The sequence below is a fragment of the Bufo bufo genome, chromosome 1 (genome assembly GCF_905171765.1).
Source record: "Bufo bufo chromosome 1, aBufBuf1.1, whole genome shotgun sequence".
In the NCBI taxonomy this organism is placed as follows: Eukaryota; Metazoa; Chordata; class Amphibia; order Anura; family Bufonidae; genus Bufo; species Bufo bufo.
In genome coordinates this window covers 700,817,811-700,840,137 of record NC_053389.1, presented here as the reverse complement: position 1 = coordinate 700,840,137, position 22,327 = coordinate 700,817,811, and the positions used below count along the sequence as shown (strand labels likewise).

The window sequence follows — 22,327 nt, the reverse complement described above, 5'->3', positions numbered from 1 at the left end:
ATATTACTGTACAGCAGCGGCGGCACGAAGCGCACGGCGTCATAGCAACCAAGTCCATGTCCGTTCCGTTTTTTTTTGCTGCCCATATGCAGAACCATTCACTTAAATGGGACAGCATATAAAACTGAAATTACTCTGTGTGCATTCTGTCCTTATGTCCGTTCTGCAAAAAAAATTATGTCCTATTATTGTCCTCTTAACGGACAAGGATAGGACTGTTTTATTATGGCCAAGCTGTTCCGTTCCACAAAATTTGGAATGCACACGGACGTTATACATATTTTTTGTCTTCAGTGAAAAACGGACACGCCACGGATGCAATTGTTTTTTTGACACAATAAAAGCACACAGAGCTACGGGGACTGGGTATTGCGGATGTGCTAGCGGCTATCTAGCAGCCCATGTCCTCAGCTCTATACACAAAATCCCGGTGACAGGTTCCCTTTAATGAAAACCTACCCTCGAATGCACAAAAAGTGTTCTATGTATGCTATATAGTCACCAAATACAACAATTTCTACATCCTAAAGCCTCTTGCCCACGAACGTAAGGGCTCATTGCTGCGGTCCGCAATTCACTAGCACCGACTGTGGGGCAGCCGCATGCGGATCGCGGACCCATTCACTTGAATGGGGACCATGGTCTGTCCGTTCCGCAAAAAGATAGAACAAGTTCTATTTTTTTGCGCAACAGAAGCATGGAACGGAACCCCACGAAAGCACTCCGTATTGCTTCCGTGGGGTTCCGTTCCGTGCTTCCGTTCCGCACCACATCTCCAGATTTGCGGAGGTCCGCATCCGTGATGCAGAATGCATGCGGCTGGTGACCCGTGTATCGTAGGAACTGCCGTATGCGGTCCGCAGCACGGGCACAGAGCCCTTACGTTCATGAGCAAGAGGCCTAACTGGCTAAATAGTGATGGTTGTGTGTATATATGTGGGGACATCGGTGTATTTGAAATCCCTACAAGGTCTCCATACAACACAGCATCTCACAGAAAAAATAGAGAGGACATGTTGTCTGGTTGTCTGTCCTGGTTTGGCCTCGGGCCTGTAACTTATTCACAACCAGCCGATTTGTTACCATTGATGCTCACTCTGTAGATAGTAGGTCAGTTACCAGTCACTTCGCCTTCAGGAAATTATTTTATTTTTTATGTACCATTTTGAATTTGATGTAGGACCAGGACAAATACTCCTAATTGGTGCAGATAAGAAAAATCAGGGGATCATTTATCAGGATGGTTTACGCTAGTTTTTGGCATACAGAAATCGCAAGACCCCATTTTGCTACTTTTTAAATACCCATGAGACAAAATTTGGTCACACAGTCGTTTTTACTGCCTTCTCGTCACTGATTCAAGGCATAGATGACATTTGAAATCCACTTTAGGCCCCCTGCACACGAACGCGTGCGCCCCGTGGTCGTGCTGCGGCCCACAATGCACAAACACAGTCCGTGGGGCAGCCGCAGCGGATCGCGGGCCCATTCACTTGAATGGGTCCGCGATCCGGCCATTCCGCAAAAAGATAGGACATGTTTTATCTTTTTGCGGAACGGAAGTACGGGACGAAACTCCGTAGTGCTTCCGTAGGGTTCCGTTCCGTGCTTTAGTTCCGCACCATTCCGCATCTCCGGATTTGCGGACCCATTCAAGTGAATGAGTCCGCATCCGTGATGCGGAATGCCACGCAACGGCACCCGTGTATTGCGGATCCGCAAATGTGGTCCGCAATACGGCCACGGGAAGCACACGTTCGTGTGCAGGGGGCCTTAGTCAGGGACTGCAGAAGATTTCTATCTAGGCCCACAGACTGCCGGAGGATGCACACACCTCGTTATAAATTGGGTACATCCTCCAGCAGCGCAGCAATCAATGACCAGAGTAAAATGCCGGCCTGTGATATGACCCCCTGAATTTTAATAACCTCTCCATTTTTCACACTGAGCTGCTGGCCAGAGGGATGTCTCACTGATCATTAATGCTGAGAGCATCAGGTCGTTATCTACCCGGCCGATAGCCATGAGAAGGACTTGGGTGGCCCATTGGCCATTAGGAAATTTCCCAGTAGGGTCTATGGCCAGTCCACCCCCTGGGTATCAAAGTTAGGTATCTACATATTCAGATAGGGACTATTTCATTTTGCCATTTGACAATTTAAAAATTTAGTGGCCATACAATGTACTGTCATATAATCTTGGAAGCTTCAAAGTTGTGAAATTTCTTAAATACACCAAACAAACAAATGAATGGAATGCTAAACAGTTTTAAAACTCTCTCCGTCAGGCATTTGTCTCACCTAGGCCATATTACTCCATACGCTCCCATTTCAAGCTGCCAGCGCCCGCCATGTGTCCCCCCCACTCACAAGGTCCCTGCATCTCATGGGTTCCGTCCAGTCTGTCATAGTTCTGTCATTATGTCAGTGTGTCCTGCATCTCAAGGGTCTGGTCTTTCTGTATCAGTTCCACATACTGACGTTCAGTAGACACTCATACTATGGGCCAAACCAGACCAGACATCAGGTCCTCTCCTCAAACTGGCCCTCCAGGGCCCTGCCACTTTTCCTCTATGTGACTCCCCACTGTCCACTCCAACAACTCCAGTCTAGACCAGGACTGTACCACCAAGTCATATCCCAGGCCTGCGGGGCAGTCAGTTCCCACTTTAGCTATCTCATCAGCCCACTTAATCCTCCCAAATCCTACTGCAGCCATGCCTATAGCGCTCACCCCCAACACTGGTTCCCAAACTGCTCTGACTAAGGGCTCATTCACACAACCGTATGTCTTTATCAGTATTTTGCAGGCCGGTTTTTCCCGGATCCGTATTTCCGTTGTTTTTTTTTTTTAGTAGTGTTTCCGGTTCCGTTCCGTTTTTCAGAATGGCATATACAGTATACAGTAATTACATAGAAAAAAAATGGGCTGGGCCTAAAATTTTCAATAGATGGTTCCGCAAAAATGGAACGGATACGGAAGACATACGGAGTACATAGGTCCGTATTTTTGCGGACCCATTGACTTGAATGGAGCCACGGAACGTGATTTGGGGGAAATAATAGGACGACACCGGAGAGAAGGATCCGGTATTGCAATGCATTTGTCAGACGGATCCGGATCCGTCTGACAAATGCATCCGTTTGCGACCGGATTGCCGGATCTGCCTGCCGGAATCCTCTGCCGCAAGTGTGAAAGCACCTTTGATCAGTGTATTAGATGTGTTACCGGGGGCACCTTCCCTCGTATGGAGAATGCCTGAAGAATATGACCACAATCCTGCATCACATCCGTGGCCATATCTTCTTTGTATTTGTGGCCAGAGGGAAGAGTGTGAAATCTCCAGGATATTAATGGAGAAAGCAGACATATGACATCACTCGGCTGTAACCTGGGACAAGAACACTTTGCAGATGGAAAAGAGGAACGGTTATCTCATCAAACAATGTGCGGTAAAACTAACACACCAAGGAGTGGACATGGTGTTCTTAATGAAGAAAGCCAGATGTAGCAGAGCTGTATTTGTTGTGTGATCCCTATGAAATTGAAAGAATCTATACTTATTATCCTTGAGACTGCCTTCATATAGACTGCAATAGGCACATTACCCTGTATACTGAATACACATGTGGACAAGGAGTGGGCTCACAGAGGAGTTTTGGACTTGTATCTGACAAATGCAAAGCGATGGCTGACTTCTTTATGTGAATAAGTTCTGCGTAAATTTAAAAATGGCTGTTTTATTCCAAAAACAGCTACACACCTGTCCATGGGTATTGCAGTTTTGCTCCTTTGAAGTGAATGGGGCTGAACTGTAATACCCCACACAACCTGTGGACAGGGGTGGCGCTGTGTTTGGAAGAAAGCAGCCATCTTTTTTCTAGTTCTGGAGAACCCCATTTGAAACTCTGTAGGACACTGGGCTGCATTGAATGTACTGCTAACTAGGATCTGGTGCATTGGGTTTTACCTGCAGTCCTATGTAAAACCACCTCCCTATGCCCTGTTCCGTCAGTTGGTTACACCAGGGTGACATGTGGTGACGAGGACATGTCATGGGTATAGTGTGTGCTTAGTGTTGCTGGATGTGTGAGGAGGAGGAGGAGGAGGAATCTCTGCCGCTGCCTCCTCCTTGCTGGGGGTGGGAAGGAAAGGGGAGCTGCTGCCCTCATTGGCAGGGAGCAGCCCTGATTGTGGAGGGAGGGGAGTGCGCAGGGAGTGTGGGAGCCTTCATTGCAGTGTGCTGATGTCTGCTGGAGTGTGATCTATTCTCTCTCTTCTCTTTTCTTGACTGTTTGTCCAGGGCGAGGGTTGTGGTTAAAGCCCGAGCTGGATGGATGGGTATGGGGAGAGGGGCAGGACCCAAAGCCCTGGGACTCTTCAAAATCCTCACCATCTTCTTGTGCACATTCCACACAGGTAAGGAAATCCCTGTCTGTCTTATTACTGTGTCTGAAATGTCTCCCTGAGAGGGGCCCCTGGATGGGAGCCACATGGGTGTGCGCATTGTGCTGCCCTTATAGTTCTACTTTTTAATAACCTATTAGAAAATTAAAGTCTTGAATAGTTTTCTGGGCTCCTGGTTCAGTAACGGGTAACTAATCCTTTCTGAATTGCTGCAGCCCTCAGATGTTCCTCATTTACCCCTCCGATAACTTGTCACTGCATGGCTGGGATCGGGGGAGCGGTGGGGTCTCCCTTATTCCTGCTTCCCCAGGATCTATAGAATGAGACCCAGGATAGGCATCTGTTTCCAATGAATCCTAGTGTTTTGCTGGCTTGATCCCTGCCTGCAAATTCCTGCCAACCTTGTTTTTGTTGGGGGGGGGGGGGGGGAGGGCAGGCTCCACACTGGGGGTTTTGTTCCTTGCAGAGGCTCGAGTTTCTGCAGACTTAAGGTTTTTATTCACCTGGAAATGTAGTCCTGGTAAATCCTTAAATAATGGTATTCTTTCCAAGGCGCTCTGTATATTGTATCCAGTAGGTGTAAGTGTTTCTAGTTACCTGGCCCAGTAATCGCCATGTTCTGCAGATTCCGGCCCTTTAAGAGAAGTTTCTCTTCTGCGGTGGACATTGCTACTTTCTATGGGTAGGAGAAGTCATTGTTCATTTATGGCAGGCCGTCAAGTCTGTAATGAAATGACTCTACAGCTTTATTATTTTATAGCTCTCCAGTATAGTGGAAATGACAACTGCTTTGACTGGGATCAAACAGGACCCTGGAGACGTTCTGTTCATCTGGTTCTGGGAAAGCTGGGTGACAACCGGTTGGAGCTTTTTATAGAGTCCGGATTGCCAAATCTGCCTAGTTTCATAGCATACTGGGTCTGATCCAGGACTATGTCAAAGTGCCTTCTTATTCCGAGTCTCTATACGTTTTATCTGGTCCGTATCTTCGCTGATCCCGACCCAGTAAATGAAGTAGGCGCACACCTCAGGCCTGAGCCATTAGCTCTAGGTGAAGATTTGGCAGATAGTTTGATGAATCCCCTTTGTCCTATAGAAAGGTTCACATTAAATATTTTGGGGGGGGGGGGGTGTAAGGGTGAACTACCCCTCCTCCTGGAATAGCAGTGTCTCTTGTATCCACAGATGAAGCGCAGATGTGAAAATATTTTCTTTGCAGGCCATGTGTCTCCAGGCCGCTTACTTTCTGCTTTGTGTATTTGGTTACATTTTGTATTATTTTGTGCATAGTTTGTTAAACATGATTTATTGGCAATTCTTGTGCTTTATACGGACATTGTTCAGATTGCAAGCTCTTGGGAGCAAGTTGTGTAAAGCGTCATGAGTGTGAAATTTAGACGTTGCCTATAAATCCCACTCTTGTCAGATTCCTATCTGTTCCTCATGGAACAAAGTTGAAAGATCAGCTTGATATTTGTATGCGGCTGTGCAGGGCAATAAAATGCTAACACCTGATGCTGTGTGCACATCTACATTTCCATTACTAGGATAGTCCCTGATGGGGGTTGTTACTCTCCTGTAGGCGCAATAGAAAGGTATAATGTGACCTTCCAGCACCCAGCAATCTGGTTTTAAATCACTGTTAGGCCAGGTTTCAGAATTGGAGATTAGGGCGTTAAGTAAATTTACATAGCAAGGACAGATCAATCAGGTCTGGGTTGTCTGTCAGTATTACTAATGCAGGTATTGCTTTAGTGGTCACTCACAATACAGCCATGCACTCCCTGTGTAAAGATGTATTAAGCGTAGGGATTATAGCAGCTTTTTTTATTTTTTGCACAATTTTTGCAAAACTGCTGCTTTGTCCCCCGATATAGTTAAAATTTCAGCAAAAAGTGACCACAGTAATTTACAATGACCGATGTTTTACGCCAATGTTTGATTTCCCCTCTGTGCTGCCGAAGGATGTCTAATTTATGACGAGGCAGTCTGGGCTCGTAGTATTTAGTCAATGCTTATGGCTGTTTCCAGGCGTAAATGTTAGTAAATATGTCAGGGACAATGTCACCAGCTCCTTTCACGCCCCCTGCCATTCCCAAGTTGACGAGGATGGCGTTAAATGCCCGTGCGACAAAATATTGTTGCACTAACGGTAAAAAAGTTGTGAAAAGGGGTCTTGTAACCTTTTTTTTTTTATGTCAAAAACTGCCATAAAAACGTTAGTAAATTGCTTCCAATGTGGTTTTTTTAGGACAAGTTGGATAACCCCCTTTAACTGATAAACTATCCTCTGAATAGGTCATTAGCATCTGATCGGTGGGGGTCCGACAAATGGTATCCCCACCGATCAGCCATTTGAGAAGACCTGGTGCTCCTGTGAGCTCCGCTGCCTTCTCGCTGCTGACCCTAGGCCAGTGACGTCACGACCATTGGTCATTGCTCACAAGAGCACCAGGCGTTCTCAAACAACTGATTGGTGGTGGTCCCAGGTGTGGGGCCCCTATCAATCAGTTACTGATGACTGATCCAATAGTCGGCTAACCCCTTTAAATCTATCCTTTTGGAAAAGCTGAATGACCATTGCTAAACTACAATGGGAGATGTCACAGGTTGGGGACCACTACTATGAAAAATATACTAAAAGGGTTTACCGTATATTTGTTTGTGGCTTTTTATTTTAGGGGAGTCCTTTTTGTAAGGAAGGGAAGCCATAGACCGACACAGGCTGAATAGATTTACTAAGAGTTTGCGTGGGGGGGGACAATGGGGGGGATGTGTTGTGGTCAGTGTGCTGCAAACTTCCTTTCAACAAATGGCTGCATTTAGCGAGATGGTTAATTGGTGGCGGCTTGATGAGTTCCAGCACCTGTGAACCCATACTAGATTAGCTTCCTGTGTTAACACGCGGGGCTGTGTATACACCTGGTCAAATAATTGGTCCTATTAACAGGCAATCATTTCAGTGAATTGTAACTGCTCTGTTGCCCTCAGCCGTACAGATGGTGTGCCTCATTACACCCCTGCAGTCGCAGGGGGGTGACATCATGTCATGTATATGTGAGATCATATTTAATTAATAGGCAATACATGGCTGCTGGTTCTACCATGTGGTTTAAGTTATGGGCATATCTGCTCTTTTATGTTCATATTATTACATGACATAATACTGGCTACTTGCATAATGAAGTCGCTTCAGAGCTGTATCCCTCAACACCTCTCCCCCATCCTTCAGGCCATGATCCGTCCTGATGTCAAGCTCTTTGTCCCACCTTTTTCAGGACTATACAGTTGGCTGTCTTATATATATATATATATATATATATATATATATATATATATATATATATATATATATATTATATATTGGTCTTCTACACAGAATTGTCATTTATCTGCAGAAGCGCCTCTCTGAGCACTGCGTCTCGTCGGTATTCTTCGTCTCTGCTCGGCTGTCCAAGCATGTGGTGTACAGATAAGTAAGTATATGGGTCTGTACTCCGCATGCTCGGCTCTTAGAGGACAGCTGAAGGGGCACAGCATTTGGACCGCCGCTTTTTGCCCCTTTGTGTTACAGAAGTTTAGTTCCCCTTGAAAATCTATTCTAGATTTAGACCCACGGGGTAGATGCATCACTATTTTGCCATTTCTGTATTTCCGTTGCGATCCCATCCACCTATCTTTCATCTCTTGATGCTAACATAGCACCAACATATTCCAAAACACTTTACAAAGGTTGTCACTAGGGATCGACCGATTATAGATTTATTTTTTTTCGAGCCGATACCTATTAGCGGTGAACTTTCAGGCCGATAGCCGATAATTTATTATATTAGTTGGTAGTCACTGAGGTGGTGGAAATTTGCATTTGGCACTAGTATATTATAAATTAAATTAATAAAGCCCTTAGTTGGTGGTCAATTTATAATATACTAGTGCCAAATGCCAATTTCCACACCATTACCCCCCCCCCCCCTTCTCACTGACTTTAATTAACCCCTATCAGACCTCAGATCAGACTTTATTTAACCCCTATTAGACCTCAGATGAATAAAATAAAATAAAACTCCTCCCCTCTCCTGCACCGCGACGACTCTTCATCTCCGGGTCCGGCGTCTTGCTCCCCTGTGTTCTCCGGCCCACCCTGCACTGTCACCTGACAGCGTGCAGCGTCAGGTCATCGTGCGTGCACTACGTCCTGACGCTGTACGGGGTCAGGACAGTGCAGCGTGGGCCCCATCAAAGAAGACCAGGGAGGGTGAGTATCGCACACCCGATGCATACTAGTATTCGCTTTATATGCATTATCGGCAAGGTTAGATGCTGATACTGATAATGTGCAAAATCCATAATATCGGTACTTCCGATAATCGGTCGATCCCTAGTGGTCACCACACGTTTCAGTCTTAACTCTTTATCTCAAACATGCACACTGGGGCCAAAATTCTAGAAAGGCAGTTTAACCTATCAGTACTTCTGGGCATGTCGGAGGAAACTGGAGGAAACACAAGCAAACATGGGAAGAACATACAAACTCCATACAAATGTTGTCCTTGGTTGGATTCGAACACCTGGCCAACAGCCCTGATTTTTATTTTATTTTTTTGGGTCAAATATGTTCTCAGGGACCTACGTAGCCCTGATGGCTTGATGTTATTGATGATGGTTACACCCAATTAATTGCAAGCACACACATATGGAAATTGTATAACCGGAATATCTTGGGCACAGAGGTGAAATATCGTTATTTTCCCTGTATAGGTGGCAGGTGAGTGTGAAGTCCAATTATCTGTTGGGTATTTGGAATATGGTGACAGCTTTGGGAAGCGTGTTTCTTATCTATAGATAAGTATGTCATGTGGGATTTGTACAAGCACTGTTCAAGGCCTGCATGATGATTTACAAGGTGAGAAGAACAAGCTGTTAAAAGGCTGGTCTCTCTCTTATAGCTCTTCAGATTCCACTTTTGCTGCTGCTTTAGACTTGTAATATAATGGCGGTATTCTTTGTCTTGGCGGTTGGCAATGGCTGCTGCTATATATCGTATGCTTGATATGCCAGGGTTTTTACAGTCCAGCAGCCGGTGACAATGACCCCTCTTGCATGATGATAATGCTTAGTTGGTGTTTTGCTTTTATTTTTTCCCTTGCAGAAGATTCTGGGACAGGATATGGGTAAGATGATATTGCTCACAATGGAGCTGTTAGTCTTGCAGAAGCTCGGGCTCCAGTTACTTGGATGGAGAACTGTTTTACAAGAGAGATTTTTAAGCTACTGTCGCACAAAACATGTTTACAGTGATGTCAACAGGATCCATTCCACATGGTTCCTTAGCATCTTTTCTGGAGTAAATTTTGTATAATTGAAATAAGACGTTATTAACATACACCCCCCAGTAAAATAAAGAAACCCTGTAAACAGAAGTCGTCGGTGAAGTTTAAATACTCCATCCAGATACTTCCCACATGAGTTACCATTCTGGTACCCAATTGAGTGACCAGCTAAGGCAACGTGCATATCTGTGGCCAATTTCCGGTATTCTGCTCCGACGCAGAAAAAGAATACCGAAATCGCCAGATCTCACATACGCCGGACACCACTGGCACCCAACAGATCCCATTCACTATAATGGGGTCCGTTGGGTTTCTGGTATGAATACTTTTTATTTTATTTTTATTGGCCAGAATTTGCAACAGAGGCTCCCTCTGGACTCTCTTCGATGGATGCCTCACTTTTCTGAGATCCTGAAATCTGTCTGGAATGTCATGTGATACGGTATGACAGGTCAAATTTTATGATATTTTATGACTATTTTAGGTTGTAGTCTGCATGAAATTTACATATTATAACCTTGTTTGTATGGATTTCCTCGAGCGTGCTAAAAAATACTGATTGATTAATTTAGAATTTAGCTCGAGTCCCACTGGGGACTGGGGCCGATGTGAGGGATGATCATGTCTGTACAGAGCTGTGGAATATGTTGGCACTCTGTATATGAGTAAAGTAAATCTATAATGAGACATTTACTATTCTATATATGCCACTTTTGGGGCATCATAAAGTTGTAAACTTTAGTTGCATGTTTTGTTTTGTTTTTTGTGGCAAAATTTGCGACTTCTCCCTCTTCATTCCACTTTTTAGAACTGGCAAGAAGAAAGGGTGGGGGACATAGCAGGCCCAACTGATCTTTATTCACATCAGTTTTCGGTTGGCATGAACAGACATCTATGGCAGCTAGGAGACTGCAGTTGAATTTAGACGGTCACACAGCCATCGGAGGATGTGCCAAATCTATAAGAGGCGTGCACCTCAGTGTAAATTTGGCGCTAGGGCTGCAGCTATCGATTTTATTTTAGTAATCATGTAATCTATCGAATAATCCAATGATTATTCGAGTATTCTGATAAGAAAAGTTATAAATAAGAATGTTTTCCTTTATAAAATGCCATCAGCTCCCCCAGTGCCATCAGTCCTTTGTGCCATCAGCTCCCCCATGCCATCAGCTCAACCCCTCCAGTTCCCATCAGCTCCCCTCTGTGCCATCAATCCTCTGTGCCATCAATCCTCTGTGCCATCTGTCCCCAATTCCATGAGTCCTCTGTGACATCATCCCCTCCGATGCCAGCGTGCCCTCGGCTCCCCCAGTGCTACCATCTCCGCTCCTAGTCTCCAGCAGCCCTTTAATACTTACCTCTCCTGTAGGGGTGCCGCTCCACAACTCCAGTCGTCTTCTCCGCAGGCCGGCGGGTGACCACGGAACGGTGAGTAGTAGCAAGCGCTTCATTCCTGCTCCGTGGTCACATGATACAAACGAATCCCCGGTGCAAAAAATTTGCATCAAGGATTTTTTTGTGTCGAATTACTCGATTGAATCGAGTAATCATTTCAGCCCTATTTGGCGCATCCTCTGATGGTGCAGTTGGCGTCAAGACTGGCAAACATAAACCGGTATTGATAAATGTCCCCCATAGGCCTTTATGGGCACTTCAACTTGGGTTCCTATATTTTCAGGTTTTTGTGTTCTTTTTTTTATATTTTATTTTATTTGTGCTCCTAACCTAAATCAGAAGACGGTGGTTCCCAACATCACTGATTAGACTTTCATTTACTTCTTGGGAGAGGCAAACTTTTCCACAGGTTTTACGATTGGCAAACTGTTTTTGAACGTAGATGTGACCGTCCAGATGTTACATGAATAGAGGCATAGACCAAATCCTGCTCTGAATGCTATTTACCATATGTATTAATTGAGATTCAACCTACAGGTCTCAGAAGATTTCCTGCTGTGAAGGCTTTGAATAAAAGAGGCTCTGTAACTTTAAGAGTGCACAGCTTTTTCTTCCCTTTGCCACCCATCCCCCTCCTGTGTAACTGAAACCTGATCTAATCCCTTTGCACATGGGGTAATTTATTGGCCTGTTGGGCTTTTCTGGATGGCAAATTGCATTGTCTTTATTCTTGCGTTGAAGCTTTAGTGAAGCTGCCACATTCCACAGGCTCTATTCTCAGCTGATCTTTCACACCCCTCTGAGTACAGTCAAATACGTTTTATTGGGCGGCTTTGTTATGCAAACAAGACAATAATAATCAGACCATTATTCCGCAAGATTGCTTGATTAGCAGTTCAAAGGAGGTCACTGGAAGGACCCCGGAGCTCACAAACCAGTTCTCCCAACTCCTGTCCCTCTAGAGATTTTTTAACTTATTATATGTGTAGTAATCTGGTCCTTCCTACAATAAGTCATGTAGTACTTCACACTAGCACAAAATACCTGGGTTCCTTGTCCTTGCTGGGTAACAATTAAGCAATTGTGTACAAAAGTGATTATTGGGACATTGTAATGCAAATCCTTTCATTAAGATGGTCATTAATGAGGCTGCAGATCAGCTAAGCACTTTTTGGGGTGGGGGAGGTGAAGCTTTGTTAACTGAATTTAGGCTAGCTGTGAAGTGAGGCTTCATTTATGGTGGCCATACACATTAGACAGAAGTTGGTTGATGGCTGAAATGATTGCCCAGAGAACGATCGTTTTGCAGACGCAACCATATACATTTTAGGCCATATTGACCATCAGGCATTTAGTCTGACCATACATGTTCAGTTACATTGGGCAAAGAACGAACAAGCCTTCTGGAACGTTCTTTCAAAGAAAGACCTCTTATCCAGGTGTCGGCCAAAAATTTCAGACTTGGCCATCTTTTCAGACGGTAACAGTCTGTTATCAGTCGGCTAAAATGACTACATATTTTGTGATCACAGTATATTGTGCATCTGACATCTATTAGATGCAACCCAAAATGAGGGCGCTCTCCATAAGGAGATATAGTACCCCCCCAAATGCAGTCCAAAATGCATGATATGGAATACTGCATGGTGGTCTGATACGATTGCATTAATGCGATAATTGTGTACCCTGGTTTTAGAGGTTCTTGGGATTTAATAATTTCATTGAAAATAGAATAGGATATGCCATAAGTGTGTTAAAAAACAAAAAACACCTTTTTTTATGCACAAGTCATTATTTCCCTATGAAAATGGCTATTCAGGCTTAATCTACACTAAGGCTGGCCATATACGTTAGACATAGGTCAGCCAAACCCACCAATTTTGGCAGTATCAGCCAACCATCTAAGGCTACTTTCACACTTGCGTTTTGTGCCGATCCGTCATGGACGTTCAGATAGTACAACCGCCTGCATCCCTTCAGAACGGTTCTGTTTGTATTATCTTTAACATAACCAAGACGGATCCGTCATGAACACCATTGAAAGTCAATGGAGGATGGATCCGTTTTCTATTGTCAGTGAAAACGGATCCGTTTAAACATACTACATAGGCCTGTTCCATGGTATAAAGAACATGTAGTGCTACAAGTGACTGATGCAATGAAAGCGACTGAATTCTTTATCGGACTCGACAGATGAAAATTGTTGGCTGGACTTTTGGGATATTGCAGTTTAGAGCCAGCAGTTCTCACATAATAAAGTTGTATGTTAGTTTATCACTGCTCGGCCTCACTTGATCGGGTTGTTAAATTATTAAAAAGTGCATGCATGTTTTATTATAGCCTAGAAATGCACCTGTGTCAGTACCGGCAGCCGGCAGTGTGGAGTGAAACAATATTCATGGAAAGACTGCTTATGTCTCTGTTCACACTGGGGTGAAAGAAGTAATAGAAGCATAATGAATAATCGCACCACTGCTGTACAAAAAATCAGCAGCTTTGAGGAAGGGGGGGGGGGGGAGGGAAGGATAATGCTGTATATTGGTGCATGTGCCCTGGGATAGGAAATGCTCGCCTGTAACATGATGGCGACTTCGAGGAAAAAGGCAAAGGACGTTTACAAACATTAATGGAAAGACCGCACTGTGTTAAATTTCCAATATTTCCATTTACTAACATTGCAAACCTGTGTCCTACAGTGTGAAATACACAGAAGGCCCTGTGCGAGCCGGAACAGCTGGCTTCACATGCAGCGTCTTTACACATTTTTGTAGCATTTTCATTGTCCTTTTTCACGAAGGCTGTGCTCAGATATTAAAGTCTGTAGTAAAATCGGGAGAAATCTACATACATAATGGTGAATTCTTGTCGCATTTTTAAAGAGAGCCTTTCACCATGAAAATGCAGTGTAATCTGCAGGCAGCATGTGATAAAGCAGTAGAACTGAGCCGATTGAAATCTAGTTTTATGGGGGGAAATCATATGATTTTGTATTTTATTCATTAAAATCTCTGCTCTTTCTGAGCTCAGTAACCATGAGGGTGGTCTGATCAGTGATCGACAGCTATTTCTGTATACACCTTTCTACAGGGAAAGCTTTGTCTCCAATAAGACTGCCCACGTGAGTACAGAACGAGCAGAAATATAAATGGATAGATTACAAGTTTTGCTGAATCTTTTCCCACAAAACTGTTGATCACTCTGCTCAGCTCCTTCTGCTCTATAACCTGCTGCTGCCTGCAGATTGTTCTGGTTCCCTTTAAATGCAGCACGCTCCAAGTTTGCCGTTCTCCACATCAGCTTCTCTATAGGATTTCAAAACCGCCTGAAGTGCATGTAAAATATTTGCAAGTGTCGCAATTGTAAATGCGTAGGGTTTTTACATGCATTTCAAAATGCTGAAGAAAATGTGACCTCAAATCATGAAATAAATGTTGGCTGATGCCATAGTCATAACTCCTGACTAGAGATGTGTATCAGTTTCTATAAATCAATTTGTCTCATCAACCAGAGTTCTACACCCGCGAGGGGCTATCCCTGCTGCCCCTACCACTTGACAGGGCTGGACATCTTTGCCAGCCCTGACAATCTTACGCCTGCTCCGCATAGCACCATAAGCGCAGAGACTGTGCTTCTGCTACTGGAACAGCGACTGCACGTGTCGCTACACTTCCAGGGAGCCACACATGAACAGTTGCTGCCGATGAAGCAGAGCCTCTGCGCTTGCACAGCTTTTCAGAGCAGCGGCGCTGACGCAACATTGTACTCCTGACCAAATTTAGTTTTTTTTTTAAAACTGAATGGTCATGAGTTAATGCATACCCTGAGAACATACACTAATGAACTGAGACCTTTAAGGCTAAGTCTACACGACGACATATGTCGCGCGTTAAATTTTAGAATGGTGTCGCACTGCGCCATGTGACATACTGCGACGCGACAGTTGCAAAAAATCCATTCGAGATGGATTTTTTCCTGCGACTGCCGTGTCGCAGTATGTCACATGGCGCAGTGCGACACAATAGACTATCATTATAAAAATTGTCGTGCGACAAATGTTGCAGTGTAGTTGTGCCCTATCTGTCGCGCAACTTTTTGTTGCGCAACCAATGTCGTCGTGTAGACCTAACCTAATACTGAACTATGGCACGTAATACAGCAAGGATATGAAAGGCAAAATTTAAAGGAAATGGAACAAAATGAATATTCAGAACACCAGGTCTTAGCTCTTTCCCTAATAGTGCATACATTTGCCGCAGACCCTCTTGAATATTGATAGGAGTACAGCCTAGGACATTCTCAGATGTCCCAAGTGAAGAATGATGCTGTAGCCAATTAGTTTATTGAAATGAAACCCAATTTCTGAGGCCATTAGACATGGGCATGGCTACACGTTTTTGTCCCTTTTTTACTTGGTGAGGGAATTGGAGAAACTTTGAATAAGTCTTTTTAGTGTTCATTTCGATCAGCTAATTTTTCAGCCTTCTGGTTGCTCTGTTGAAAGATCTGGCAGCTGCAAGCCAAGATATGTTGGCACTTTGTTGTCTTCTTTTTTTCCCCCCTCTGTGTCAAAACCAAGTAAATAAAGTTCTAAGGGTACTGATGCCAACAATACCAACATCTCCTGCCAGGCATGAGTCACACAGAAAGGTTTTGTGATCTCTCCAGGTTTTAAACAACTGTGCCATTGAGCGAATGTCTCGCACTAAACCCTGCATCTCCTGTATGGTGGCTCGCTGGGATTCTGAGTCCGGCTCTTTGTGTTTAGTTTATTCTAAGGCATACATGACCTAATTTGTGGGAACGCCATTTCTGTTCACACCTTCCTCCTATAATTGTGTCTCATGAAGACACAAAACAGGTAATGGTTATAATAATGTTGATCACCAAGTAATAATCCTTTACTCAGTGGTGAAGGATCTTCAGTAAAGGTCAATCAAGGTTTTGGGGTAAAGGCTATATAAGGATGGCAGATGAAACACGTAGGGAATAATACATCTTCCCATTAGTCTTTGCTTATAAAAAAAATAGCATGAAATCTATGTTTTCTTTATTACAAGCTTTTTTTTTTTGGGGGTGGCATTTGTTTTTGGTCACAGGTTTTACTTTGTTTACTCCAAAAAAAATAAAAAATGCTGTGCAATACATTGGTATGCAACTGCCCTGTGTATGTTTTTAGATTGGGGAGTTAAAACAGCACTTCAAGGAACCTCATGTGAATGTGGGGAGAACATATTCCCCTAAACTCAGGACCCCAATGCCACAAGGTAATAGTCTTAATTGCCAAGCCTCTGCTGTCCCCTTATGTATCTGACTCTGCCCTAAAACACAAGAGGCATAGATTGAAACTCCTGGGCCCCAGTACAATATTTTGTAACAGAGTCTCCTACCTCCCATAATACTTATGTGGGGCCTGTGGGTCTGGGTGTAACAACTACCTCTAAGTCCCTGGAGACAACAATCCTCAAAATGTGTTTGGACTTTTGGTAAATTATTTAGGGCCTGCAGACACTGTTTCATTCTTGTTTATGCTTCTTATTTTGCTGCTTCTATTTTTTTTTTGTAGAACATCCAAATACATGAAAGTATTTTTCTCCCCCCTACTTTATCAGTTTTGGTGTGTATGATTAAGATTTATTTTTATTAATGAATTGAACAATCTAAGAAATTCTTAAGTTATTATTAGGAAGTCACTGGCACAGGGTAGTTGGGGATGGCTGACGCCACCTCTACAGAGTTCACCCCTGATTTATGGCTACATTTCTATACACTGTTGACTGTATGACTTCTCTGTGTTTGCTTGCTAAGTGAGGTGGAGAGATGCCAGGGACTCAACTGGATATAATGTAGTCAAGTAGAAACTATGTGCATAGCACTGGGCAACATGGGCAAATACTTGGCCAGTACTGGACAAAGTGTCTGCTAGGAGTTATACTTTGTTACCTTTGCCCAATGGTACTGTGTTATGGGGGGCTGCCTCCATCTGTAGATGAGCTTGACTTGTTGAATGTCCTATGGGTTATTTAGTTGTTTGGTATATTTTTTGGCAAGAACATAGCTATTCACTAGCTGCAAGACACGTAGATGCGTCACTGTAGCAGTCAGACGTATGCTTTTAATGCCTGCAGCCAATATGTGCTCTTGAATACTGTGAATGTTTGGGAAGGGAGGTGGGAGGAAATGAGACTCTAACAGCCTCACCTGGGAACACAGCTGTCCTGCATCGCCCCAGGGTTGTATTTCACAGCTCAGCCCAAGCACAAGTTAATACACCGTACGCTGAGGATTTTTTTTTTTTTTTTTTTTTAAGTTTGTCATAAGCGAAGTAGTTTCTAAATCTAGAGAATATAGTTTCCAGACGTTGTAGCAATTAACTAATTAGCTTGTATTGATGTGGAAAGAACAATGAATGTGCTTGTCTGGTAGCTATGGGTTCTTGTGTACATTGATTCCTATAATGTTTAAGATGAGGCAGGTACATCATCAATGTAGTGGACTTCATGATATGGAACAAGTAGAGAATTGAAACGGAAGCTTGTATTATGTACCATGTTTTTTGGTACACCTACCTACGTCTTCATCCATTTTCTATATATATGAGGGGTGGTCTTGATAGGTGCAGCATATTTCTCAAGGTTGTGCACTATTTGGTTTAAGCCGAAATGGAACACTTGTGTGGCCGGTTGAGCCCATCTCGTCAGACTTTGTAAAGCCTTGTTCACGCAGTGCTGTTTTTGTATGAATTTTATATATTTTTTTTTTAAATCGTTAGCCATAACCAGGACAGTAAGCAATATACTTGGAAGGGGAGATAATTCTTTATTAATACTCTTCCTCTGGTTAGATTTTGTAAGAATTTGGGTTAAAAAAAAGTTTTGCACAGAACTATGTGGTTTTCTTTTTTTCTTCATCTTGATCAGTTGCTGTTGAGCTTTTCATTCAGTTCTACATTGCAGAAATACAAAAAGCTTTGACTCCTCTCCCCTTCTTCCTCCCCCTTTTCACAAGTATGTATCTCTGTATCTCATAAACATCAAATAAATTGTGGTTGCTGTGTGGGTGTGGGGACTGGTGTCAGGATTAGTGAAGTACTTCCAGCTTGTACTGTGTTTTACTTTCTGCTATGTGATAGCTGCTGACTTTTATGCTCCACTTGTACTTTGTTTCAGTCCAGTATAAATCACCATCTTTTGCTGTTCTATTACCACCACAGAAAGCTGTTGGATACTATAGGACTGCAAATATGCGGCATTTACTTTCAGGTTAATAGGGGGGAAAACTGCTCAAGAACATTTGTAAATATTAACATGTACTGGACCTTCGTAAACTCCGGAGGTAGATGTCCCAATAGTAAAGAGATTGTCCAAACATCTAGGAACCGGTGACGTCAAGGAAATATGAGGCACCTTGCACTCATGTGAGTTATGGTGGGTCTGCTGCATGCCTGAGCTGTGTTACTAGTGACTTCTTGGGCTGCCGTGTAAGTCTACATAAATAATATGTCAGAGCATGGTGCTTAGTCTTGGCCTGTCTTTGGAAGACTTGCGCCAATTTGATGGGCTCTGAATTGTTTACAAATGAGGGCCATACTCTTTTAAAATTGGAATAGTCAAAATGTGAAAGAGCTAGACAATGATGAAATTACAATATGACATCACTCAACACTTTGCTAATTCTTTTTCTTTTTTCTTTTCAGCCTTCAGCTCCTCCTGTAGAATTCTAAAGTGTAACTCAGAATTTTGGTCAACAACCTCAAACTCCCATCATACAGGAGCAGAGGATTCGGTGGAATTTTGCACAGCACTGCGAACCTATGCCCATTGCACCCGTCGCACTGCTCGCTTTTGTAGAGGAGATTTGGCTTACCATTCAGCTGTCCATGGCATTGATGACCTCATGAGTCAACACAATTGCTCCAAAGATGGCCCCACTTCCCAGCCACGTGTTCGTACCCCACCACCATGGGACAGCCAGGAAAGGTCTGACAGCCCTGAGATTTGTCATTATGAAAAGAATTTTCACCGGCACTCAGCAGCCCCTAATTACACCCATTGTGGTCTCTTTGGGGATCCCCATCTTAGGACGTTTACGGACACTTTTCAGACCTGCAAAATACAAGGGGCATGGCCTCTCATAGACAATAATTACTTGAATGTACAAGTCACCAACACACCTGTACATCCAGGATCAACTGCAACAGCTACCAGCAAGGTAAATATAGGATTCATAATGATACAATTACTAGATGAGTCTTCCAGATATAGGAAGTTTAAGATTTGGATGTAGCCCTGGGCTTCCTAGGTTAAAGTAAAATATGTTACCAGTTAAATCATGAGAATATCCTAGTAACTTTTAATTTACTAATTAGAAGCAAAAAAGACATAAACAAGCATCTTAAAAGTACAGAAATACAGTTGTCACTTTTTGTACACATTGCTAATACAGTTTGAATTTTGTCCTCATTATACAGGATCTTGTCAAACAAGTTAGACCTTTTTTAAGAATTACAAATGTTTTCTAATAGGTAAAGGCATGTGCTTGCATGTATGAAAATGCATACTGTAGTAAATCATTGGAGCAGTCATATCCATGTTCATTGAACTTGATCAAGAATTTTCACTTTATTAATCTTAAACTGCTCATACCCAATAGTCTCTTGGCTCCTATTGATTCATTGGTTTACTTGGAAGAGCTAGCTAGCTGTGTAAACACTATGTTGGTATGATTCTAAACATATCTTCACTTATTAAGCAATTCTTATGAATTAATTTTTATTTATTTTTTTCCCCTTCAGGTTACAATAATCTTCAAAAACTTCCAAGAGTGTGTGGACCAAAAGGTTTACCAGGCTGAAATGGATGAGCTTCCAGCTGCTTTTGTAGATGGCTCTAAGAATGGTGGAGATAAGAGTGGAGCAAACAGCTTGAAAATCATAGAAAAAGTGTCGGGGCAACACATAGAAATACAAGCCAAATATATTGGTACCACAATAGTGGTGCGGCAAGTTGGTCGCTACCTGACCTTTGCAGTACGCATGCCTGAGGAGGTGGTGAATGCAGTGGAGGACAAAGAAAACCAAGGACTTTATCTGTGCCTCCAGGGTTGTCCTCAGAATCAGCAAATTGACTTTCGAACCTTTCACTCCCAAACCCCAGAAACTGGCTCTAGGAGACATGGGACTGGATCCAGTGTCTCCTCATTTACCCCTCAGATGGCAGGAGCCAAATGCAAAGAAAAGCTGCCCGTTGAGGACCTCTACTTTCAGTCCTGTGTCTTTGACCTCCTTACAACAGGGGATGTGAATTTCACTCTAGCTGCTTATTATGCCTTTGAGGATGTGAAGTTATTACACTCCAATAAGGACAAACTCCATTTGTATGAAAGGACCAGAGACTTGCCGTCTGGAAGTGCAGCTCCTAAATCGGGCCTGGGGATGGCCATGTTCCTTGTGGCTTTTGTGTATTTGTTTCAGTGTTGCACAGTGTTGTTGTAATGTTATGTTTACTGTGTAAATCTAATGAGATGTAGTGAGGCAGTCTAAGAGGTGCAGGCTCAATTACCTAATAAGCATTTGTTTTTGTGAAAGCACAATTATGTGACACCGCTATAATGTTTTCTTGTATACAACAGTCACAGAAACAAGGCTTTTGGAATTGCCATCTAGTGAAGCTATGCCACCCTTGATCCAAAGCCTACAAAGAATGCAAAGGTCTCTGGGAATATGTACCTTTCAGCAAGAAAGGTGTCTCACATTGATGTAGGACAGGTGTCTAATCCTTAGGGTATGGACTTGGAGAACTGAATTAAGACCTTTTTTTTTTTTTAACCTTTTTTTTGTGTGCATCTTTTTGAGGCACAATAATTACATAGTTTCCTGTCCATCAGATCTGCTTAGTGAAGCTTATGTGAACCATACCTCATCTATAGATGTCACAGAGAGAAGACTACTTCCTCTGCCCGACTTGGTACTGCAGATATCATGGTGGCTGTGAAATGTTAGTATTTTGTGAACGTGGCTTTTGTGATTCATAATAATAAGCTGTAAACGCATGATCAATTTTATTGGTGCTCACTAGTATCAGATGGTCTATTAACCATCACCAGTGTTTATGTGGACATGTAGCGATAAGCTTTTCCATATCCACTATGCATATGTAGCCGTGAAACATGCTGGTACCAAGCAGAAGTTTACGAGGCCAATGAAAACATGTAAAAATCGAAATGCCAAAACCTTAGAAATGGGAATCTTTGCAGACCTGTGCAACCATCATTTTAGCTCGCTGTTGAGGGAGCACTTTTAGGAGTATGTTGGTCAAGGTACATGTTGCTTTCCTTTAGCTGCAGATGCCTCCAGATAAGAGCTGGTAGAAGGTACATGGCAAGTAATTCAGAGCGCCTCTGGGCTGGAAATGGGAGCGCTTATATCACCATGATGCAGCAGCCTGGTATAATACAGCTATAAATTCTAGGGTGGGGGACATGTAGTAGAACCTGGTCTTTAGACCAGTGATCATAGTACAGGCCATTTACTGACATGACACTGGTTACTGGAGCAGATGTATAGTGTAAATATAAACCTATAGGAGTCAGATGTAAAGCGAAATAATGCAACTTGTGTTGGATATAATTTATCTCGTCTGTAATATGTGGAACTTTTGTAATTCTGTCAGTTTTTAAATTGTCACTGTAAATAGGAGATACGTAATGTGTTCCAGTGTAATAGATGTGGTAACTACTTTTCATGTCATTAGATTGAATTTTGATCGACTCTAATGTGCTGCAAACATCCGAGACACTCATGGGTAAGAATATAGGCTTTTATTAAGCAGTAGAGGAAGCTTTCTCAGCCCAGGAAGACATGTTGTGACCCCACCAGCATCCAGCCAGCAAATTTACATAGGAACTTAGACCAGGCAATAAAGCAGGAGTCAATGGGGACAAAACTGAACTGAATGAAATGGAATGCACCAAAATGCATTCCGTTCCGTTTGGTTGCGCTCCCATCGCGGACAGATTAACGCTGCAAGCAGGTTTTTCTGTCTGCGATGTGGTGCGGAGAAAGACTGATACAATGTAAGTCAATGGGGACGGATCAGTTTTCTGTGACACAATAGAAAACGGATCCGTCCCCCATTGACTTTCAATGGTGTTCATGAGGGATACGTCATGGCTATATAAGACATAATACAACCGGATCC

General features: G+C 43.1%; 1 protein-coding gene across 1 annotated transcript in view; it reads left to right on the top strand.

The window, feature by feature from the left end:
- RGMA (repulsive guidance molecule BMP co-receptor a) overlaps positions 1 to 22,075 on the top strand; it is a 36,911-nt gene extending 14,836 nt beyond the window's left edge. Inside the window, exons 2-4 of the mRNA XM_040414207.1 lie at positions 4,304 to 4,419; positions 18,826 to 19,340; positions 19,924 to 22,075. Coding sequence (XP_040270141.1) covers positions 4,304 to 4,419; positions 18,826 to 19,340; positions 19,924 to 20,622 — 1,330 coding nt within the window. The 3' untranslated portion in view covers positions 20,623 to 22,075. The remainder of the gene's footprint in view (positions 1 to 4,303; positions 4,420 to 18,825; positions 19,341 to 19,923) is intronic.
- Positions 22,076 to 22,327: the final 252 nt, after the last annotated feature.